A 17,525-nucleotide genomic window follows, 5' to 3' on the forward strand; every position below is an offset into this window, starting at 1 on the left:
AGTCTCAATCTCAACATCAATACGTACCCTCTCTTAATCCCTACAACTACAAAGAGAGATCATATGTATAGTAGTAGTAGTATATATTGTGTATTTATACAAACTACAAAACAATAGAGTGTGTTGGATGGTCTATTTTTCTATCTATAAATACACATTTGCTGAAACAACCCACTTCCCATTTTCTGCAACTCTATCTCCTGTGAAGAAGATCCAATTATTATGAATGTCCATAATTGAGATCTTCTACTTAATATCCTAGCTAGCTCCATCCTTTACCTTCTAATTAATTCGATCTCCTCATTTTCAATTAATTAACCCTTACCTGCATCGATCATTCTTGTTAGCGAGTAAAAATTGAAATATACGCAACCCATAGCTATAATTCTTGTTTTCCTTCTTTTGGATGTAGGTTTATAATTAAATATTTTTTTTTCTAAAATCACCTAATTAATTAATTAATGTTCAAATCTAGCTAGTCACCTTTGCTAAGGCCAATTAATTAATTATGAAATTTGTTTTCCTTATAATTTCAGCTAGCTAGCTATAGCTATAGCTATGGCGTTTCCGTGTGATGAAGATCAGATCGAGAAGTCAGAAAGCTCCAACTCTCATCAACAAATTAGGAAAATGGGAAGAGGGAAGATAGAGATTAAGAAAATTGAAAACACCACCAATCGACAAGTCACCTTCTGTAAGCGCCGGAATGGCTTGCTCAAGAAGGCCTACGAATTGTCTGTGCTATGTGATGCCGAAGTTGCCCTCATCGTCTTCTCAACCCGCGGCCGCCTCTATGAGTATGCCAACAACAGGTTTTTTTCTTTTCCTAATTTCTACTACCACTTTCCATTCCCATCAACTTCTCCATACATCATCACATCATCATCATGATCAACATCTTATATAATTGAAAAAATTCTGATGGCTAATTTTATCTATATATATATATATATATATATATATATATCTAGATTCCAAGCTCCAGCAGCTTCTGTCTTAGATTTTGGATGGATTTTGGCACAAGATCGAACGAACATAATGATTCTTGTGTACAGTACTTATATAAGTTAGATTATGTAGTTTTTAATTCCTAACAAAGATTGACTTGTCTTTCTTGCTTCTTTTTTGTTTTGTTTCCTTTATGAGCTTTGTCACATTTTCTCCTTTTATTTATTTATTTATTTTTATGATTCTAATTCCTAGTTTGGTCTTTCATAGACTGAACTTAGATCCATGTGTTGTAATTGTTAGAAATGGAAGTAGTGTACGGTAGTATTTACCCCTATAAGAACTACTCTAGTTATATACTCCGGTCAGTTGGGTTAGGAATCATATATATATATATATATATATATATGTATGTATGTATGTATGTATGTAAATCATGGAATTCGGTTTCCATATATCTATCTCCATTGTTGCTATATCCATCTTTGCCTTCTTCTTCTTCTTCTTCTTCTTCTTCTTCTTCTTCTTCTTCTTCTTTTCTTTTTTTATTTTTTTATTTTATTTTTTTATCTCACTCTAAAACACAAACACTCTCTCTCTGGACATACAGGTCATCTATCTATCTATCTATCTGTCTGTCTATCTACAACAGAAGTCTGTTATTAAGCTGTCACACACTCATTGGCCCATTCCCTTCATCTATTGATGCTACCTTAATAACATGTCAGTAGGTGATCAACAAATTAAGTATACAAGAAAAAAGAGAGATCCAGTTGCATATTAACTAGCTAGCTAGGGTTTCAAAACGAAAATGGGAATACCTAAAAACTCATAATATATCTAGTTCCATTTCCGGGCAGTACTCAAAGCTAAATTAGGGTTCTTTTGGCTAATGGGTATCTTGAATTTTGTCCTCTGTTGGACCATTTTGCCATTCTGTAGAAAGAACATAGGGAGGAGGGTATATGGATGGTACTATATATTAATGTTAGGGTTTGATGTGTATACATATATATATCTATATATATATCATATTTGTCTTATCGACGAATCTTTGGGTCACGTCAGACATGATTTTTCAGTGCTTTCACTTACTGACAAGAGGGTGTGGCATATATGATTCCTTTACAGAGGCTTAGCTTCACTTCCATCATTTGTCTTGCACAAATTCTCCTCTCAAATGGTGAAAATTTTACCCTTTTATGTGTATGTGTATATATATAATGTTGTAGGGGTGGGTTTCTTCTACTTGGATCTATTTGAATTAGCCTCTCTTTTTTCAACTTTGACCTTCTGAACCTAGAGAGAGAGAGAGAGAGTGTGCGTGTGTCAAAAGACGCACAAATTCATGTATACCTATGTAATGTGAGAGCTGAAAAGAGGTTAAAATTTGTGTAAACCTCATTAATTAATTGTACAGATTTGTGTTTCTATCTCTATCCCAATTTCTTTAGAGAGATCCAAAAAGAGGGCATAATATATATAAATTATATCAATAAAAAGGGAAGGTGATGAATTGAAGGTTATTTTTGTGTAAAATCTGTTGTATAATAATTAAAAATTTATGGAAGTTTGTTTATGTTGGTTAAAGGAAATTAGCTTTTAGTTTTGGAGCTAGAGCTTGAGATATATGGGGAGGGAGAGAGAGAATTAGGGGATAAGTGAAAGGGATTAATATGTTATGTAAAAAATAGGCATAATTAAGACTCGGAGATGAGGGATAGCTTATGGAGTAGACAAAACACATCCATAATGTATTCATGTTAGAGAGAGAGAGAGTAAATTAATTAAGTGAAGAAGTGACAGAGAAAAGAGAGAAGGGAAAGGAAAAAGAAAGAAGTGACAGAGTCAATGGAGATATCTCAATCTTTTCAAGCTCTTTCATGTATGGGGAAGAGCGTGCCATTGCAACAATGGGTGCTCAGTAATACTCATCACTACTCTGATACACTTCACAGAGACGCAGAGGAAGACTTTCAACCCATACTATATATTAATATATAAATATATATATATCACTGCAAGAACTACTGCATAGTGCATATATAAAAGCAATTTCGGGATTTTGAATGTATCGAGGTACCCGGGTAATAAGAGTGTCTGAAAGAACATTACACTCGGTATAAAAGGGTGGAGCAACACGTGGCATGACCATAACCCAACAGAGAATTTCGAGCCAATCATGTTGTGGGATTTTGTGACAGCATGGCAGGAGACAACCAATCAGTGGCTCGACGAAATTAAGGTTACAGCTTCTGCATAATCAAGTGTGCACCTGTACTACGTTGTCACCTATATAATATTGAAGTGTATAACAGACAGTAATGTTCCTAAAACTCTCCAACTAAGAAAATAAGAGTAATAAAAATATTAGGAAGAAAACTAATGATATGTTAGGTCGAGGGAGATCTAATAATTTCTAAACATCCACATCATCACTATCTTTTTTTTCCGTCTTCACATTATTAATGTTTCACAATAATATTATTAACATAATTAGATTATATTATAATAGTTGTGTAGATTGTTAATATAATTAAATTATATTATAACCATTATATAGATTATTGTTGTGATTGTTGCCATAATTATTATATAGCGGTTAATTGGTGATCTCTAACTTATTTATATCTTTCCTTGTACATGATTCATACTCACTTGAATATACAAAATTATACATAATTCAGTTGTATATTTCTTTGTCTCTAATCTTCAACAAATAAGATGACACATTGTCTATATTTAAATTTAAAATATAAAACAGAGAAAATTAAGATTTTTTATTTTCTATTCTACATATTTTAAATTATAAAAGGATATGTACCATCATATTATTGTACCACATCATTGATGTTAACTAAATTTCTTTTTCACCTAGTGTGGAGGTAAGTTTTTTTCATATTATAAATTATAGTATGCACATTACATGGACTAGGTATGAGTCAATGGCCGTATATAAATAATCTATTAAGCAAAAAATTTATTTATATTTATGTTTTTTTAATTATGATGATAATCATACAAATGATCTACTTCCCAATAAAAACATAGGTCAATTTGGCAATCATTTTTGTTTTGTGCTTTTGCTTTGATTCAAAGCAGAATCAATGTTTCTGCTTTAGAGTATGTTCAACACTATTTTGAAGTTTATTTGGTAACATAAATTTGTTGCAAAATTTTTGGAAGCAAAAACATGAAAGCATGTTCAGTAAAAACTGTTGTAAGTTTGAAAAAATTGATTAGCTAGTTAAACAAGTCATTTTAGAAATTTTTTTTTTTTTTTTGAATAGTGTTTTGCTACATTGTGAAAGCAAACAAAAATATCATTTTTATACTTCTGATTTTGGCCTCAATTTTGGAAGCGTTTCGGTATACTATCAAATGACAACAAACGTTACCAAATATGCTTCGTTCTTTTGTTTTGCTACAATACATTAACAAAAACAAAAATCACGAAGGAAAAACATTAGCAAAATAGGCCAATAGTGATCCTATGGTAAGAAAGATAAGAAAAGTTGGAAAAAAACAAAATATAAGAAGGATTAGAAGAGAGATGAATCCAACATGTGGGTACAAATACAAAAATTAATTAAGTACAATTAAGAATACTTTATTTATGTACTTATACGAGGCAAAAGTTAAGGTTAAGAGCATCTCCAACTGTTGTGTATATATATTTTTTTTGTGTAAATCTGATGTGTCATAATAGATTTACACAAAAATCTTGAATTATTTATTTTTAGCTCCAGTGGTTATTTTATATCTTTTGTGTAAAAATATATCCCCCAATAATAACCAACCAGTATCATGCCTAGACCTCACATAATTTTTACAAACCTACTTAATATAGGGTTGATTAGTTAATGGAATGAGAAAGAAGGAAGAAAAATGAAATATATTGATGTAACTGTATAAAAAGATTATGTAAAATACACAATAATTTTACACATTGGTGACATAACAGTGTATCTTAACAGATTGCTGGAGATAAAAAAAAAAAAAAAAAAATTACACATCATACATGACAGTATATATTTTACACAAAAGAGTGTTTTAACAGACTATTAGAGATGCTCTAAGATGGCTGCATAGAGATAATAACTCATCCTTCTTTTTCAAAATCATTGGGCAATAATCAATAAGAAGAAAATCATGTCTCTCTCGTACTCAAATGGATACTTTATACAGGGTGATGTTCCTATTGAAGCTGCCATTCTTTTTCATTTTCGAACTTTATTGGGGTATTCATCCAATGTTTACCTTGGTAGATAACACATTCGAACTTTTATTATCAAAGCGGTCCCATCTCACCTTCTTATCCATCCAAATTACTCATTTAATATCCTCCCAAAAGTAAAAGATTTGAAAAGAAATAATAAGAAGATAGTAAAACTTTCATAATATCAAATATAACCTTAACATTTTAAATAACAAAATTTAAAAAACATTTGGATCCAACTTAATTATTAGGGCATATAATGTTCTTTTTCAGAGCCCCTTACTTCTCTTATTTTCTCCAACTTGTGATGTGTTTGTCGAAACCTATCTATTACTTGGTACTTTCACAATGCAAGTATTCTTTCTCTCTCCAATATATTGTTGGGTTTGTGGCTCAAAATTGTATAAATTAGTTTCGTTTTTTTTTTTTTTTTTTTGGAAAACTAAAATTTGTGAAAGAAATTGTGTCTCATTATGTTTCTATTTTAGAGTTGAGATTGATTTGGTAACTTCTTGTAGGCAAGTTGTATAATTATTGTCCAACAAATAATTAGGTTTTGAAAACTTTATAAATAGAGATTGGTTTGGGTAGGGAGGTAAAGAGAGAAAATAGACAATTGTAGAGAGAAAAAGTAAGTTGAGTTTGTGAGAAGAGAAAAAAGTGTGTAATCAATATTTGAAGTAAAGACAGTAGACAATTTGTCAAACCATATAAATCTCATTTTACTTGTGTGTATGCTTTTATCTGTTTTATTTGTCAATTTTGTGTGTGAAATCCTCACGCACATACATACATACATACATACATACATATATATATATATGGTTTAATGATTCAGAGTGCCATTGCAGGATTTTATAGATTCAAAATGCCATTGCCATTATTGGGTTATATGTATATAAATATATGTGTGTGTTTATATAGTTGTGTTCCTAATATTATTTAGAATCCAAAACTAAAAGAAACACCAGATTCAAATTTTATTTTTTCCATGCTTCTATGAGCAACCAAACTCCTTGGGATTAGAGAAACAATAATGAATACAGGACATGAATATATAAAGGTAGGGTTGATAGTATATTTTCTATTTATAAATATATGAAAAAGGTAGGATAGTAAATTGGTATAAATGGTTTATTTTCTTTTCTCTCCTTTACCTTCTCCAAACAGAAATTCTACCATTTCCTTTCTAATTCACTCAAACATGAATATAGATTATCCTTTCTTCTTTTTTCTTTTATCTCATAACTAATATTATCTTTTCTTTTTTATTTATCCAAACGATACCCAAGTGAACTTACTTATTCGATAAATAAATAAATAAATAAATTTGAAGGGGTAGTGTGTGTATATGTAGATTAAAGAGAGGGTTAGAAGTTAAGTCACATAGAGTGGGAGTAGAAGAGGGTGTAAGAGCGAGAGCACGAAAACGACAAAATTTAAAATTTTCTCAGAGCGGGAGTGCCTCCAGAGCGTTTGTACACATGTATACTATTACATGCATGTAAAATATTGGATTAATTTCACTAACACCCCCTCAGATTTGACCAAATATCACCTTGAAATATCTTTCGCAAAATACTATCACTCACACCCCAAATCACTTTTCCGTCACTGACACCGTAAAAATGGGTCTAAAATGACATTTTTACCCTCATTTTTTAATGCCTTTTAATTTAAAACCTTATAATTGTATAAGGACGAAATTACCCCATCACCATCACTGTCACTCACACATTCTCTCTTCCAGTACCGACAACGTCACTCATACATTCTCTCTTCCGGCGTCGGCCACCTACCACCACCACAAAATCAAGAAAAGCATTGGAGTCTCTCTCCTTGTCTTTGAACAACAATTTTTAATCTTGGTGGTGCAAACCCGTTGGCCCAGATAACATTTTCTTCAAATACCCTGCAATCAATCACAAACCCATCAAACACCTTATTATCATACTCAATTTCTAAAAATAAAATATAAAATAAAATTCAATTATTGGCAATAAAAGGAAAAAAAGATTTGATTTTGAGTTACCAAATGTGGCTTGAGATAAAGCTGATATTGTTTTCGTAGTAGATGAACTCGAATGGTAAGTGGTGGAATGCAGTTTTGATCTTAATCCGGGTTCCCTTTTGAACCAGCATTTCTCCTGGTCTCAGCTCCCATTCACTTTCACCGCCGATACCGTTGCGTAAACTATCATTCACCAGTGAAAGCCCTGTCGTTCTAATCTTCATTCGCATCATCTTGCTCTTTGATTTCAAGAGATGTACATAGGGTTTTGAACCAAAAGTGTTTCGATTTCAATTCTAGAGACTCAGATCAAAATTTTCTTTTCTTCTCTAGCGATTCTTAGTCGAATACACAAAACCTATCTTAAAGAAAGCCAGTTAAACCCAATTGTGATTGCCAGTTAGACCCACACGTGTAGAGAGAGAAAAACACTCTCCCTCGAATAATTGATGAATTTCTGAAAAAAAAAAAAAAAAAATCAAACCCAAAAATGATGAAATCTTAATAGGCAAGAAGAGATCGGTCACTTTCCTTTTTCCTTGTATTCTTTATTTATTGGTGGTGGAGGCGGTTATGGGATGTGGATGGTATTGCCGCCGCCGTGGTGGTGCTGCAGCGGCTATCAGTTGCGGTGGTGGTGGTGGTGTAAGAGGTGGTTGCTGGGGAGTAATGATATTACCTCATATATATATATATATATATAATTGTAAATGTGCAATATATTTGGGGATAGTTTAGTATTTTAGTATATTTCTTTAGATTAAATATATATATATTTTTGACAAAGTCAAAGAGCATTTAAGTCATTTTATATGGTGTCATAGGTCTGAAGGTGACGGCGTTTGTAGCATGAGTGATAATAATTTTCGAAAGATGTTTCAAGGTGATATTTGGCCAAACCTGAGGGGGTGTTAGTGAAATTAACCCTAAAATATTTTCAATATTTGTATGTCTGCTAAAGATCATTATATAATTATAGAATAATGAAAATGTTAATTTCATAAGTACTACAAAACATGTTTGAGCTATAAACAACCTTATATATTAAGATACATAATGTTATTAATAATTAAAATAGAAAAATTATAAGATATATATTTTATATTTTAAAAGAAATGCGACTTAAAATGATTATTTTAAAGTATTATAAAATAATAAACATCTTAAGTAAATAAAATTAAACTAAATAATATTTATATAATTTGTTTACAAATATACACGTGTCTATATATATATATATATGTATGTATGTATGTATTTATACACTATACACACACAATTTAATATTTTTAGACTTAAATGACAAAACAAAAGTAATCAATATAAAGTGAACAACATGCTAATACCTCACCGACTCCCCCCCCCCCCCCCCCCCAAAACACCATTCTCAACCAAAAAACCACCCCTTCATCCTCCTCATCTTGCGATTCGAAAGCACTTATCACCCATTCCTCGTAACAAAGTTTCCAAGTCTTAGTGGGACAGCAGTTCCTCAAAAGGAAAAAGAATTTTGCCAGCATCCCACCATGAGAAGGCTAGAAGGACAGAACCAGAAACATTACAGAGGTTGATTACTTGCCGGAAGGCATGGATGTTCAGATTATGGACGCATCCAAGATTGATCTCATCATTGAGGTGGCTAGGCTCAAAGATCTTCTTATAGCTAAGGAGAAAAAGCTAGTGATTGCATTATCAAAACTTGATAAAGTTGTTTCCGTACCTTTCAACCCAAGTCTCTTGGCTCTACCCTCACCGGGGTTTATGATGCATGTCACGCACTACCTCCCTATGTGGATAGCAGTAACGGTCTTCTTCAACCATGTGTAGCTGATTCAAATTTGAATTGTGATGTGACAGTTGCTTTTCCTAATCCTCTGGTGCAGCCCACTTCCCCCTCTGCAAAACAATTGCACATGGTTCAGGGGAATAATTCCTTTTAAGCAATTACTCACATAATCTCGTCCCAAACCAACCAGTCTATCCCTACTCCAATTAGCCAATAGCCTTCCTCACCGGACTTTGGATCTCCATCCAAACAGAACATCAAACAGTATACTAAGAGTTGGGCTTCTGTTGCGTAATCTCAACCAACAGATTGGGAATTAAAATACTTCGAGCATACTGCAAAAGATGATGCCATCATTGTTGATCCACCTACTGAGGTGAGGAGCATTGGCCTGAGGTATTGGCAATGCTGTGTTATTGGTACTTTCAAGAATAGAATGTCATTTTGGGTGATCTCTGAGTAGGCTCATAAACTGTTGGGTGAAAGAGGGCTCCAACATGTCGTAGCTAGCTCTGATGGTGTTTTCTTCTTCAAATTTGGCTCTCTAAATACTTGTAGAGATCTTGTGGCTGGTGAGCAGTGGTTATTGGCTGGTAAATCAATCTTACTTGCGCTTTGGAATCAAGATACTTGCTCTTTTTCTTGATCGTCTAAAATGAAGTCCATTGAAATATGGATTGAGCTATTTAATGTGCCTTTTGAGCTTTTGTCCTCTTAGGGACTAAGTTATTTGGGAAGTGCAGTTAGGAGACCAATGTTTGTTGATGTATTTACTCAGGGCAGAAGCAAGATTAATTATGCCAAAATTTGTGTGGAGATTAACCCTCTATCCCCTCTTCCTCAGTCATTCCAAGTGAGATTGAAGGATGATGAGATGGCAACAATCAGAGTGCAATATCCAAAGATTCTAGATATATGTACAACTTGTTCAGTATTTGGGCACAGGAATGAGTTATGTCCAAGCACTGCCCCTTTACTAAACATTGAGGTTAATTGTGCTCCCTCGAATCCTCACCCATGGTAATTAGTTACTAGAAAAAAAGGAAGAACTTCTTGTCACCCTATCCCCAATCCTTTCTCCAATAATGCTTCAGAATGTCAATAGCCAGTTAAATCTAGTGAATCCACATAGCACTTTTGAGAATCCTCCTCTCACAAGCATTAGACCATATGTACATCAAACTACAGAGATTCTTCATGAATCCATCTTGGTGCCTCCTCTTCAGACTTATGTAGGTTCTTCTCACCGTCACTCTAATATAATATGTAGTAGTACTATACCATGTCTTGCAGCACCACAGTCTGACTGTGCACCTGCCTCCCTATTCATTGGCAAATGCAAGATAATTAATTTTGTGATTGATTTTTCCCCTCGCAAGCTTAAACCTCACTAGTCACAACTTCCTATCAATGCTCCACTTCCTTTAAACAATTCATTTGATGCACTGCCAAAAAATGAGGGAGATGATGGGAATAACCAAGAGTTCTCATTAGATCATGATTCTGCCTCTAAGGAGGATACCTCTTATAATGCAGACCCTACCTTTTCCCCCTCTATTGACATGATTTTGGAACCAAGAAAGCCTGTGCACACCAAGCATTCAAAAATAGCTAGGAGAGCAAGGAAAACAAAACCACTAGCAACCAGTGTCACGCTAAAAGGGTTTAGAAGTCTATGCAACTTAACCTCTTTCTCCCAATGAATTGGGCTGCTTGGAATATAAAAGCGCTAAACTCTACCCTCAAGTAAATAGAGATTAGGAGTCTTATTAGAGATTCTGGGTTAAGCCTATTAGTTATTTTGGAGACAAAAGTCAACATTACTAACATACACAAAATACATCAATTCATTGCTCCTCAATGGTGCATCAGATGTAATTACCTTTCATCTGTGCTTGGAAGGGTTTAGATAATTTGGGATCCACAAAAGATTTCCCTGCTATCAGTTGTGGAGCACAGTCAAGTTATTAACTGTTCTATTGAAATTATAGATTTTAAAGTCAAAGTTTTAGCCTCCTTTGTCTATGCAGCTAACACTGCAGTGGATATGAGAGCTTTGGAGAGCTTTAAATCTACATTGTTCTTCTAATGAGCCTTGGATTGTTTTGGGTGATTTTAATTTCCTATTTCATATTGATGACTCATTTGGTGGGGTACTTAGATAGACTGTGGGGATGAATGAGTTCAAGGATTGTTTGGTTAGGAATGGTTAGGAGGATATGAGGTATTCAAGGGTCTTCCATACATGGACCAATAGGAGTTTTGGTTGTGTTAACATCTCAAGGAAGTTAGATAAGGTTCTTATAATTCACCCCTGGATAACACTACTTCTACAAGCAGAATGTGAGTTCTTACCCCATGGAATTTCAGACCATATATTCACCAATGGTGGTCAGGTTTGGTGCCCTCACTCCAAAAAGAAAAACGTACACCATTCAGAATTTTTAACTTTTGGGCTCTTAATCCTTCTTTTCTCAGCATTGTTGCACAAGCTTGGCAGCTGGATGTGCATGGTTCAAAAATGTACATTCTTACGAAGAAGTTAAAGGCCTTAAAAGCTCCCATCAGACAATTGAATAAGACCACATTTAGTGATATCTCTGCCAGAGTAAATGCATGTAGGGATGAATTGTCTCTTTGCCAAAGAAGTTTTGACCTTAATCCAGCTAATGACCTACTCAGATTGAATGAAAATGAGTTAGCAAATAAGTTTCAGGAGCTTTCTCTTGCTAAGGAGATGCTTTTCAAACAAAAGGCACAGGTGCATTGGCTGAAGGAAAGGGATCAAAACACATCATTCTTTATGAGAAACTTCAGCTCTAAAGCAAACAGGAGAAAGGTGCAGTCAATAACATATCGAAATGGCAATTTATTTCAGGGGGAGGATATGAAAAAAGAAATTCTTTCTTACTTCAAATCAATTATTAGACAGTGCTCTACATAGTACTCGGGTATGGCTTCTATATCACCCTTTCTTTCTAAGTCTGTTCCTCCCCACTTCCTTCCTACACTCATGCATTCTCTTATTTCATATATCCTTTCAAGAGCCATGGCCCTGATGGGTTTAATTTTTTTTTTCTTCAGTAATGTTTGGCCTATCATTGGTTAAGATGTCATTGTTGCTATAAGGGATTTCTTCCTCTCTGGGAGAATGCTGACAGAAATAAATTGTTCTTATATTGCACTTGTTCCAAAAATTCCTAACCCTTCAAATGTCAATGACTTCAGACCAATTTCATGCTGCAACTTGATCTATAAAACCATTTATAAGCTTTTAGCATTGAAACATGCCCCTGTACTTCCCTTCTTATTAAGTCCAAGCCAAATTGCCTTTGTTAAAGGTCAACACATTACTGAAAATGTCACAATGGCTCATGAGCTCCTGAATGGTTATCACAGGACTAACTACCCACCAAACTGTGCCCTTAAAATCGATTTTGTGAAGGCCTTTGACTCAGTTCATTGGCAGTTTATATTGGATTCTTTTCACTTATTTGGTTTCCCCAATACATTTGTGCATTGGGTGTCCCAATGTATTACTACACCCTCATTTTCATTATCTCTTAATAGTGAGTTGTTTGGTTTTTTTCCAAGGTAGAAGGGGTATAAAATAGGGGGACCCTATTTCACCATTATTGTTTGTTATTGTAATGGAAATACTCACTTCAACCATCAATGCTCATATTAGACTTAATCTTGGTTTCAAATTTCATTGGAGATGCAAAAGACTGTCCATTACACACCTCACATTTGTAGATGATATAATGATTTTTACTCATGCTAACTTACCTTCAGTGCAAATCATACTTGATGCACTTAATCTTTTCTTCACTTGCTCTAGTCTTCAAATGAATTTGGCAAAGTATAAGGCTGTCTTCTCCAGAATGGATGGACAAACAAAGGCTGCCATCTTAAACCTTCTGCAATTTGAGGGTGGAAGTTTTCCTATCACATACCTAGGGTTGCCCCTATCATCCATAGCAATCACAGCAAGGGACTGTCAAACTTTGGTGGAGAAAATCACTAGAAGAGTGGGATGTTGGACCTCTGGGTTTTTATCTTATGCTGGTAGGGCTGTGCTCATTAAGGCAGTGCTGTGCTCCATTCAGTCATACTGGTCCCAAGCTTTTGTCCTCTCGAGGAAGATTTTTGAACAGATTAATCAAATTTTGAAGAGGTTCTTCTGGACTGGTGTTGACCTTTAGAAGAGAGGTGCTAAAGTGGCTTGGCAGGCAGTTTGTAGACCAAGGATGCATTAAGGTTTAGGTTTTCTTGACCTTGAGCTCTCCAACATTGTTGCCAACTTAAAGCACTTGTGGAAGCTGTGTTTAAAGAAAGATAGTCTCTGGGTGGCTTGGGCTTATGCTTATCTTGTTAGGGCTTGGAGTATTTGGACAGTTAGACCAACTGCACTTAGCTCAGGTTTTTAGAAGAAGCTTCTGAAACTAAGGGATATGGCAAGAGGCATTATCAGATAGTCCATGCGATCCTATTAGTTGGTCCATTACTACTATCTATTTCCATCATTTTAAACCAAAAATAAAATAAAATAAATATTTAATCTACCAAATAAATTACAACTAATTCATATCATTTACGCACACAATTTAATTAAACAAATAACACATAGACAAATAGCCAATAAATCAAGTAACACTTAAATCAATTAAACACATAAACAATTAGCCAAATAATCAATAAAACAATAAAAAATGCAAATAAAACAAATAAATAAATAACGAAATTATCCTTTTAAAATTAGGGGTATTACATTAAGCCAAGTATTAGAGCAAGACTTGCTACTATCAAGCTAAGGAGAGCTTCGAATTTGAGGCTCATTTCAAGGGAACAAGACCTATTCAGCCTCTTTGTACAGGCCTACAACAGCCCATGTGGGCATAACTGATTACTGTCATGAGGTTACTACACCTTACCACAGTGGAGACATTCACAATGATGGATTTGGACAGGAAATCCTTCTGTTTACCTGTTATTTAGTGCTGGCGTCAATGGCTTGGAGTCATGCCTGCTGGTACTGGTTATTAGCCTCTGCGCATGCATTGTTTGCCCTGTTTGGTTGTTTCTCTTATTTTGTTCTTATTGGCTTCCTTTTGTAGTTTTTTTTTATTGTTTTGTGTCTTTCCCTTGCTTGGGGCTCAATATACATTATCCTCTATCTATACACAAGCTTACCTTTAACAAAAAATGAAAAAAAGAAGAAGAAGAAGAAGAAGAAGATTTGTTATTCTTGGGGGTTATTTTTAGTTATGCATATTTTTAATCATTTTTATTCGGTATAGGGTACATTTTAGTAATTTCAATCAATAATAAATGTCATATGTAATTGTTCATAATTTAATGAGTGAGAACTTGTTGTGAATTCGAGAATTTGAAAATTAAATTTGAGATTAACAAAATTGAATTAGTGAATTGTGAGAGAATTTGCTAACCGAAATACTTTTACTTTCCTCACATCAAAAGTAAAGTAGATATAGGGACATCCTTCCATTTTCTCTTTCCCTACCAAATGAAGGGTAGACCTTACCATCTCTCTTACTTCCTCTTCACCAGCAGTCTTCGTATAATAAAACATAGGGTTAATTGCATATAACTCCTCTAGCTGTATTTTTGGCACTTAAATCCCTGCACCAAAATTTTCACATCTGATTGTGAAAAAAAAAAAAATTTGACAAAATTTTCGAATAACGGTTTTACCCCAAAACAGTAAAATGCTAATAATAATAATAATAATAATAGTGCAGGTGGGTTTTCAAACAATTGTTGACATATTTTCATTTTTGTTTTGGTTTTGTTCCCTTGTCATTAACATTAACCACTAAAATTTCAATTTCGTAATCTTAAAAAATTGAAACAATTTATGTATTACAAATCTTGATGCTTCATTAAAGAAATTGCAGTGTTTGATTATTAATGTGGTTGCACTCCCCTCTCTTGCAGCGTCAAATCAACAATTGAAAGGTACAAGAAAGCATATGTTGATTCCTCAAATTCAGGATCTGTTTCTGAAGCTAACACTGAGGTAAACTTAGTTTTGGAATTTGTTTTTAATTAAAATATTGCCCTTTTCTATACATTAATAACAGTAGTTGTTAACAAGGATAAATTTGACGATTTTGTTGCTATAGTACTACTTTAATATAAGAATATATATATATGGTCGCAACTTCAATAGAATTAAGTTCCCAGTTGAGAACTTCAATTGATGATACGAACTATGGGGTTTAGTTGAATTTGCTTTGTAATCTCCAGAAAATGCAATTGCAATAGCATTGAGGATTGAAACATCAGACCTCCCCTCTAAACGAGTAGGGGTTTATTCTGCAGGGGCATTCGGTCCTTTGGTAACAGTTCTATTATTTTGTGCGCAAATTGCATAATAATTTTTTTTGTCCCTGGTCTAGTTTATCGTGTTAATTAAAATAAGAATTGAAGTGAATTTTTATGTTTTCCATAATTTAGATATCTTTTCCCACAGTTAAAAATATTAATTAATATATTTGCTTTATCGTTCGAAATATATATATATATATATATTGACTGAGGGATACAGGGTTAAATTTTCATGGATTAAGTATGTTATACATTATAGGGTGGTGAGCAAAAAACACCTCTATGATATGCATATAAAGTGTATAATCTAAAAAATTCTTAACATTCAATTTTGGAGCAGGATGTGAATGCTAAAAAGAATAAAGTATCCCTCAATTAATTTTTTTTTCTTTTTTTCGCTTCATATTGCAGGCAGTAATAGGGGTGTTTTTCTCACTTTGCCCTGCAATAAATAATTTATGACAGCTTGATGATTCTAAGTGGATCTAATTTATCTTCACTCTTATTGAGTGTAAATTAAGAACCCAAAACCACTTGTGTTATGTTTTTCGTCTTCTGTTTCAGTTGTGAAAATCTTTGCTGTATTTGTGTGCGTGTGGAGGAGAGAGATCACCATGATTGATAACATCAATTATTGTAATAAAACCATCATACTCACGTAGTTTTTATTTCATAAGATTGTCTGACACTGTGATTCACACTGAGCCCAGTTTTACCAGCAAGAAGCTACCAAACTGCGGCGACAAATCCGGGATATACAGAATTCAAACAGGTATGCTAATGGGATGGCTATGTTATGCAGATTATACTCCTAATTGTTGATACTGTGAGGAGGCACACACATGTATAAACATAACCAATATATGACGTTATTTGCAGGCACATTCTGGGCGAGGCTCTCAGCTCGTTAACCTTTAAGGAGCTCAAGAATCTGGAGGGCAGATTGGAGAGAGCCATTAACAAAATTAGATCCAAAAAGGTATGGATCATAAGGACTGAGCAATGCCTATCCTAATTTTTTTTTTTCCCTGAATATGCCTATCCTAATTCTATCATGGGCTTCTCTATCTTTCAATTTCGATGAAATAAAAATTCACTTTTTATACATACATATATATATATATATATTTATGGTTTTACTTACCCGGACTAACTTGCTTGATATCTTATCAGAATGAAATGTTGTTCGCTGAAATTGAGCTTATGCAAAAGAGGGTAACTATCAAATCTTGTTTTATGTTTTTATGTTCAATTTTCAGTTTCAGCACTCAGCAGTAAGTGAAAACCCCAAAGTTAATTTCTAAAACCGTAGCAAAACCCCCACTGTTTTTGCTGGTAAAAAGAGGAAAACTTTTCAGGCCATGGCCAGGGAGAGACTATAAAAGAAATTAACCTGGCTTAGTTGCATTATATATAATTATGTTGTGTTTGCTAGTATGGAATCTACACAATAGATGGATGGAACCGGAATCGAAGACCATTCAAACTTCAAAGTAGTTTTCCTTTAATTTCAATTCTAAGGTGTGGATTAATTTGTTGTGCCACCAAATATAGTATTAACAATTTTGATGTGTAGTAGTTAGGATGGTTAAAAGCTAAATATTTACATTGTGCAGGAGATTGAGCTGCAAAAAGCTAACATATACCTGCGAGCCAAGGTCTCTCTCTCTCAATATGTACATATAGATATGTGTGTGTGTGTATATGTGTGTGTTTATGTGGAATCATATTCTAACGACAAGTAACAAATGGTTGATGGTGCAGATAGCTGCAAATGAAAGAGCACAAGAGCAAATGAACTTGATGCCAGGATCAGAGTACGAGAACATGACTTCACAGCCTTACGACGCTCGGAACTTCCTCCCTGTAAACCTCATCGAGCCCAGCCACCAGTACTCCCGTGAGGACCAAACAGCTCTCCAACTTGTGTAAGATTCTCTCTTCCTCAACAGAAAGTACACTAATACTGGCTACAAGTATCAATTAATGAATTTGCATGCATATCACACATGAACCTAAATGATTATTCTAATGAGTATAACCCACACCTCCCAAGTTATTATAATACAAGAACTTCAATTGATCCGTTCATGAAGTAGTATCTGCTCAGACAAAGGAAGCATTTTGATTTTATTATTTATATATATATAGTTATATACACGTGTGTGGTGTGTGTTTTTTCTGGTAACTAAGGTAAGTAAGATTGTATA

At 34.0% G+C, this 17,525-nt stretch overlaps 1 protein-coding gene across 3 annotated transcripts; it reads left to right on the plus strand.

Annotated features, from left to right (window-relative positions):
* Positions 1–602: 602 nt before the first annotated feature.
* LOC132308999 (agamous-like MADS-box protein MADS1) lies at positions 603–17,247 on the plus strand. Of its 3 annotated transcripts, none has more exons than XM_059807341.1 (7): positions 603–812; positions 14,923–15,004; positions 16,026–16,087; positions 16,195–16,294; positions 16,489–16,530; positions 16,911–16,973; positions 17,080–17,247. In XM_059807341.1, the coding sequence occupies exons 1-7, from the start codon at positions 631–633 to the stop codon at positions 17,245–17,247; spliced, it is 699 nt and encodes a 232-aa protein (XP_059663324.1). In that variant the 5' UTR covers positions 603–630. The 3 variants fall into 3 exon arrangements, with proteins under 3 accessions (XP_059663324.1, XP_059663325.1, XP_059663326.1); XM_059807342.1 differs by having other exon boundaries at positions 16,932–16,973; XM_059807343.1 differs by having other exon boundaries at positions 14,944–15,004; positions 16,932–16,973.
* Positions 17,248–17,525: the final 278 nt, after the last annotated feature.

Source organism: Cornus florida, unplaced genomic scaffold, assembly GCF_030987335.1.
Source record: "Cornus florida cultivar Cherokee Brave unplaced genomic scaffold, ASM3098733v1 CherokeeBrave_3.0.0_Hap2_Chr05, whole genome shotgun sequence".
Classification (NCBI taxonomy): domain Eukaryota; kingdom Viridiplantae; phylum Streptophyta; class Magnoliopsida; order Cornales; family Cornaceae; genus Cornus; species Cornus florida.

Coding starts and splice junctions, on each gene's coding strand:
- LOC132308999 (XM_059807341.1), top strand. CDS start 631: ATGGGAAGAGGGAAGATAGAGATTAAGAAAATTGAAAACACCACCAAT. Junction 15,005..16,025: donor TTTCTGAAGCTAACACTGAG/GTAAACTTAGTT, acceptor CACTGAGCCCAG/TTTTACCAGCAAGAAGCTAC. Junction 16,974..17,079: donor ACATATACCTGCGAGCCAAG/GTCTCTCTCTCT, acceptor TTGATGGTGCAG/ATAGCTGCAAATGAAAGAGC.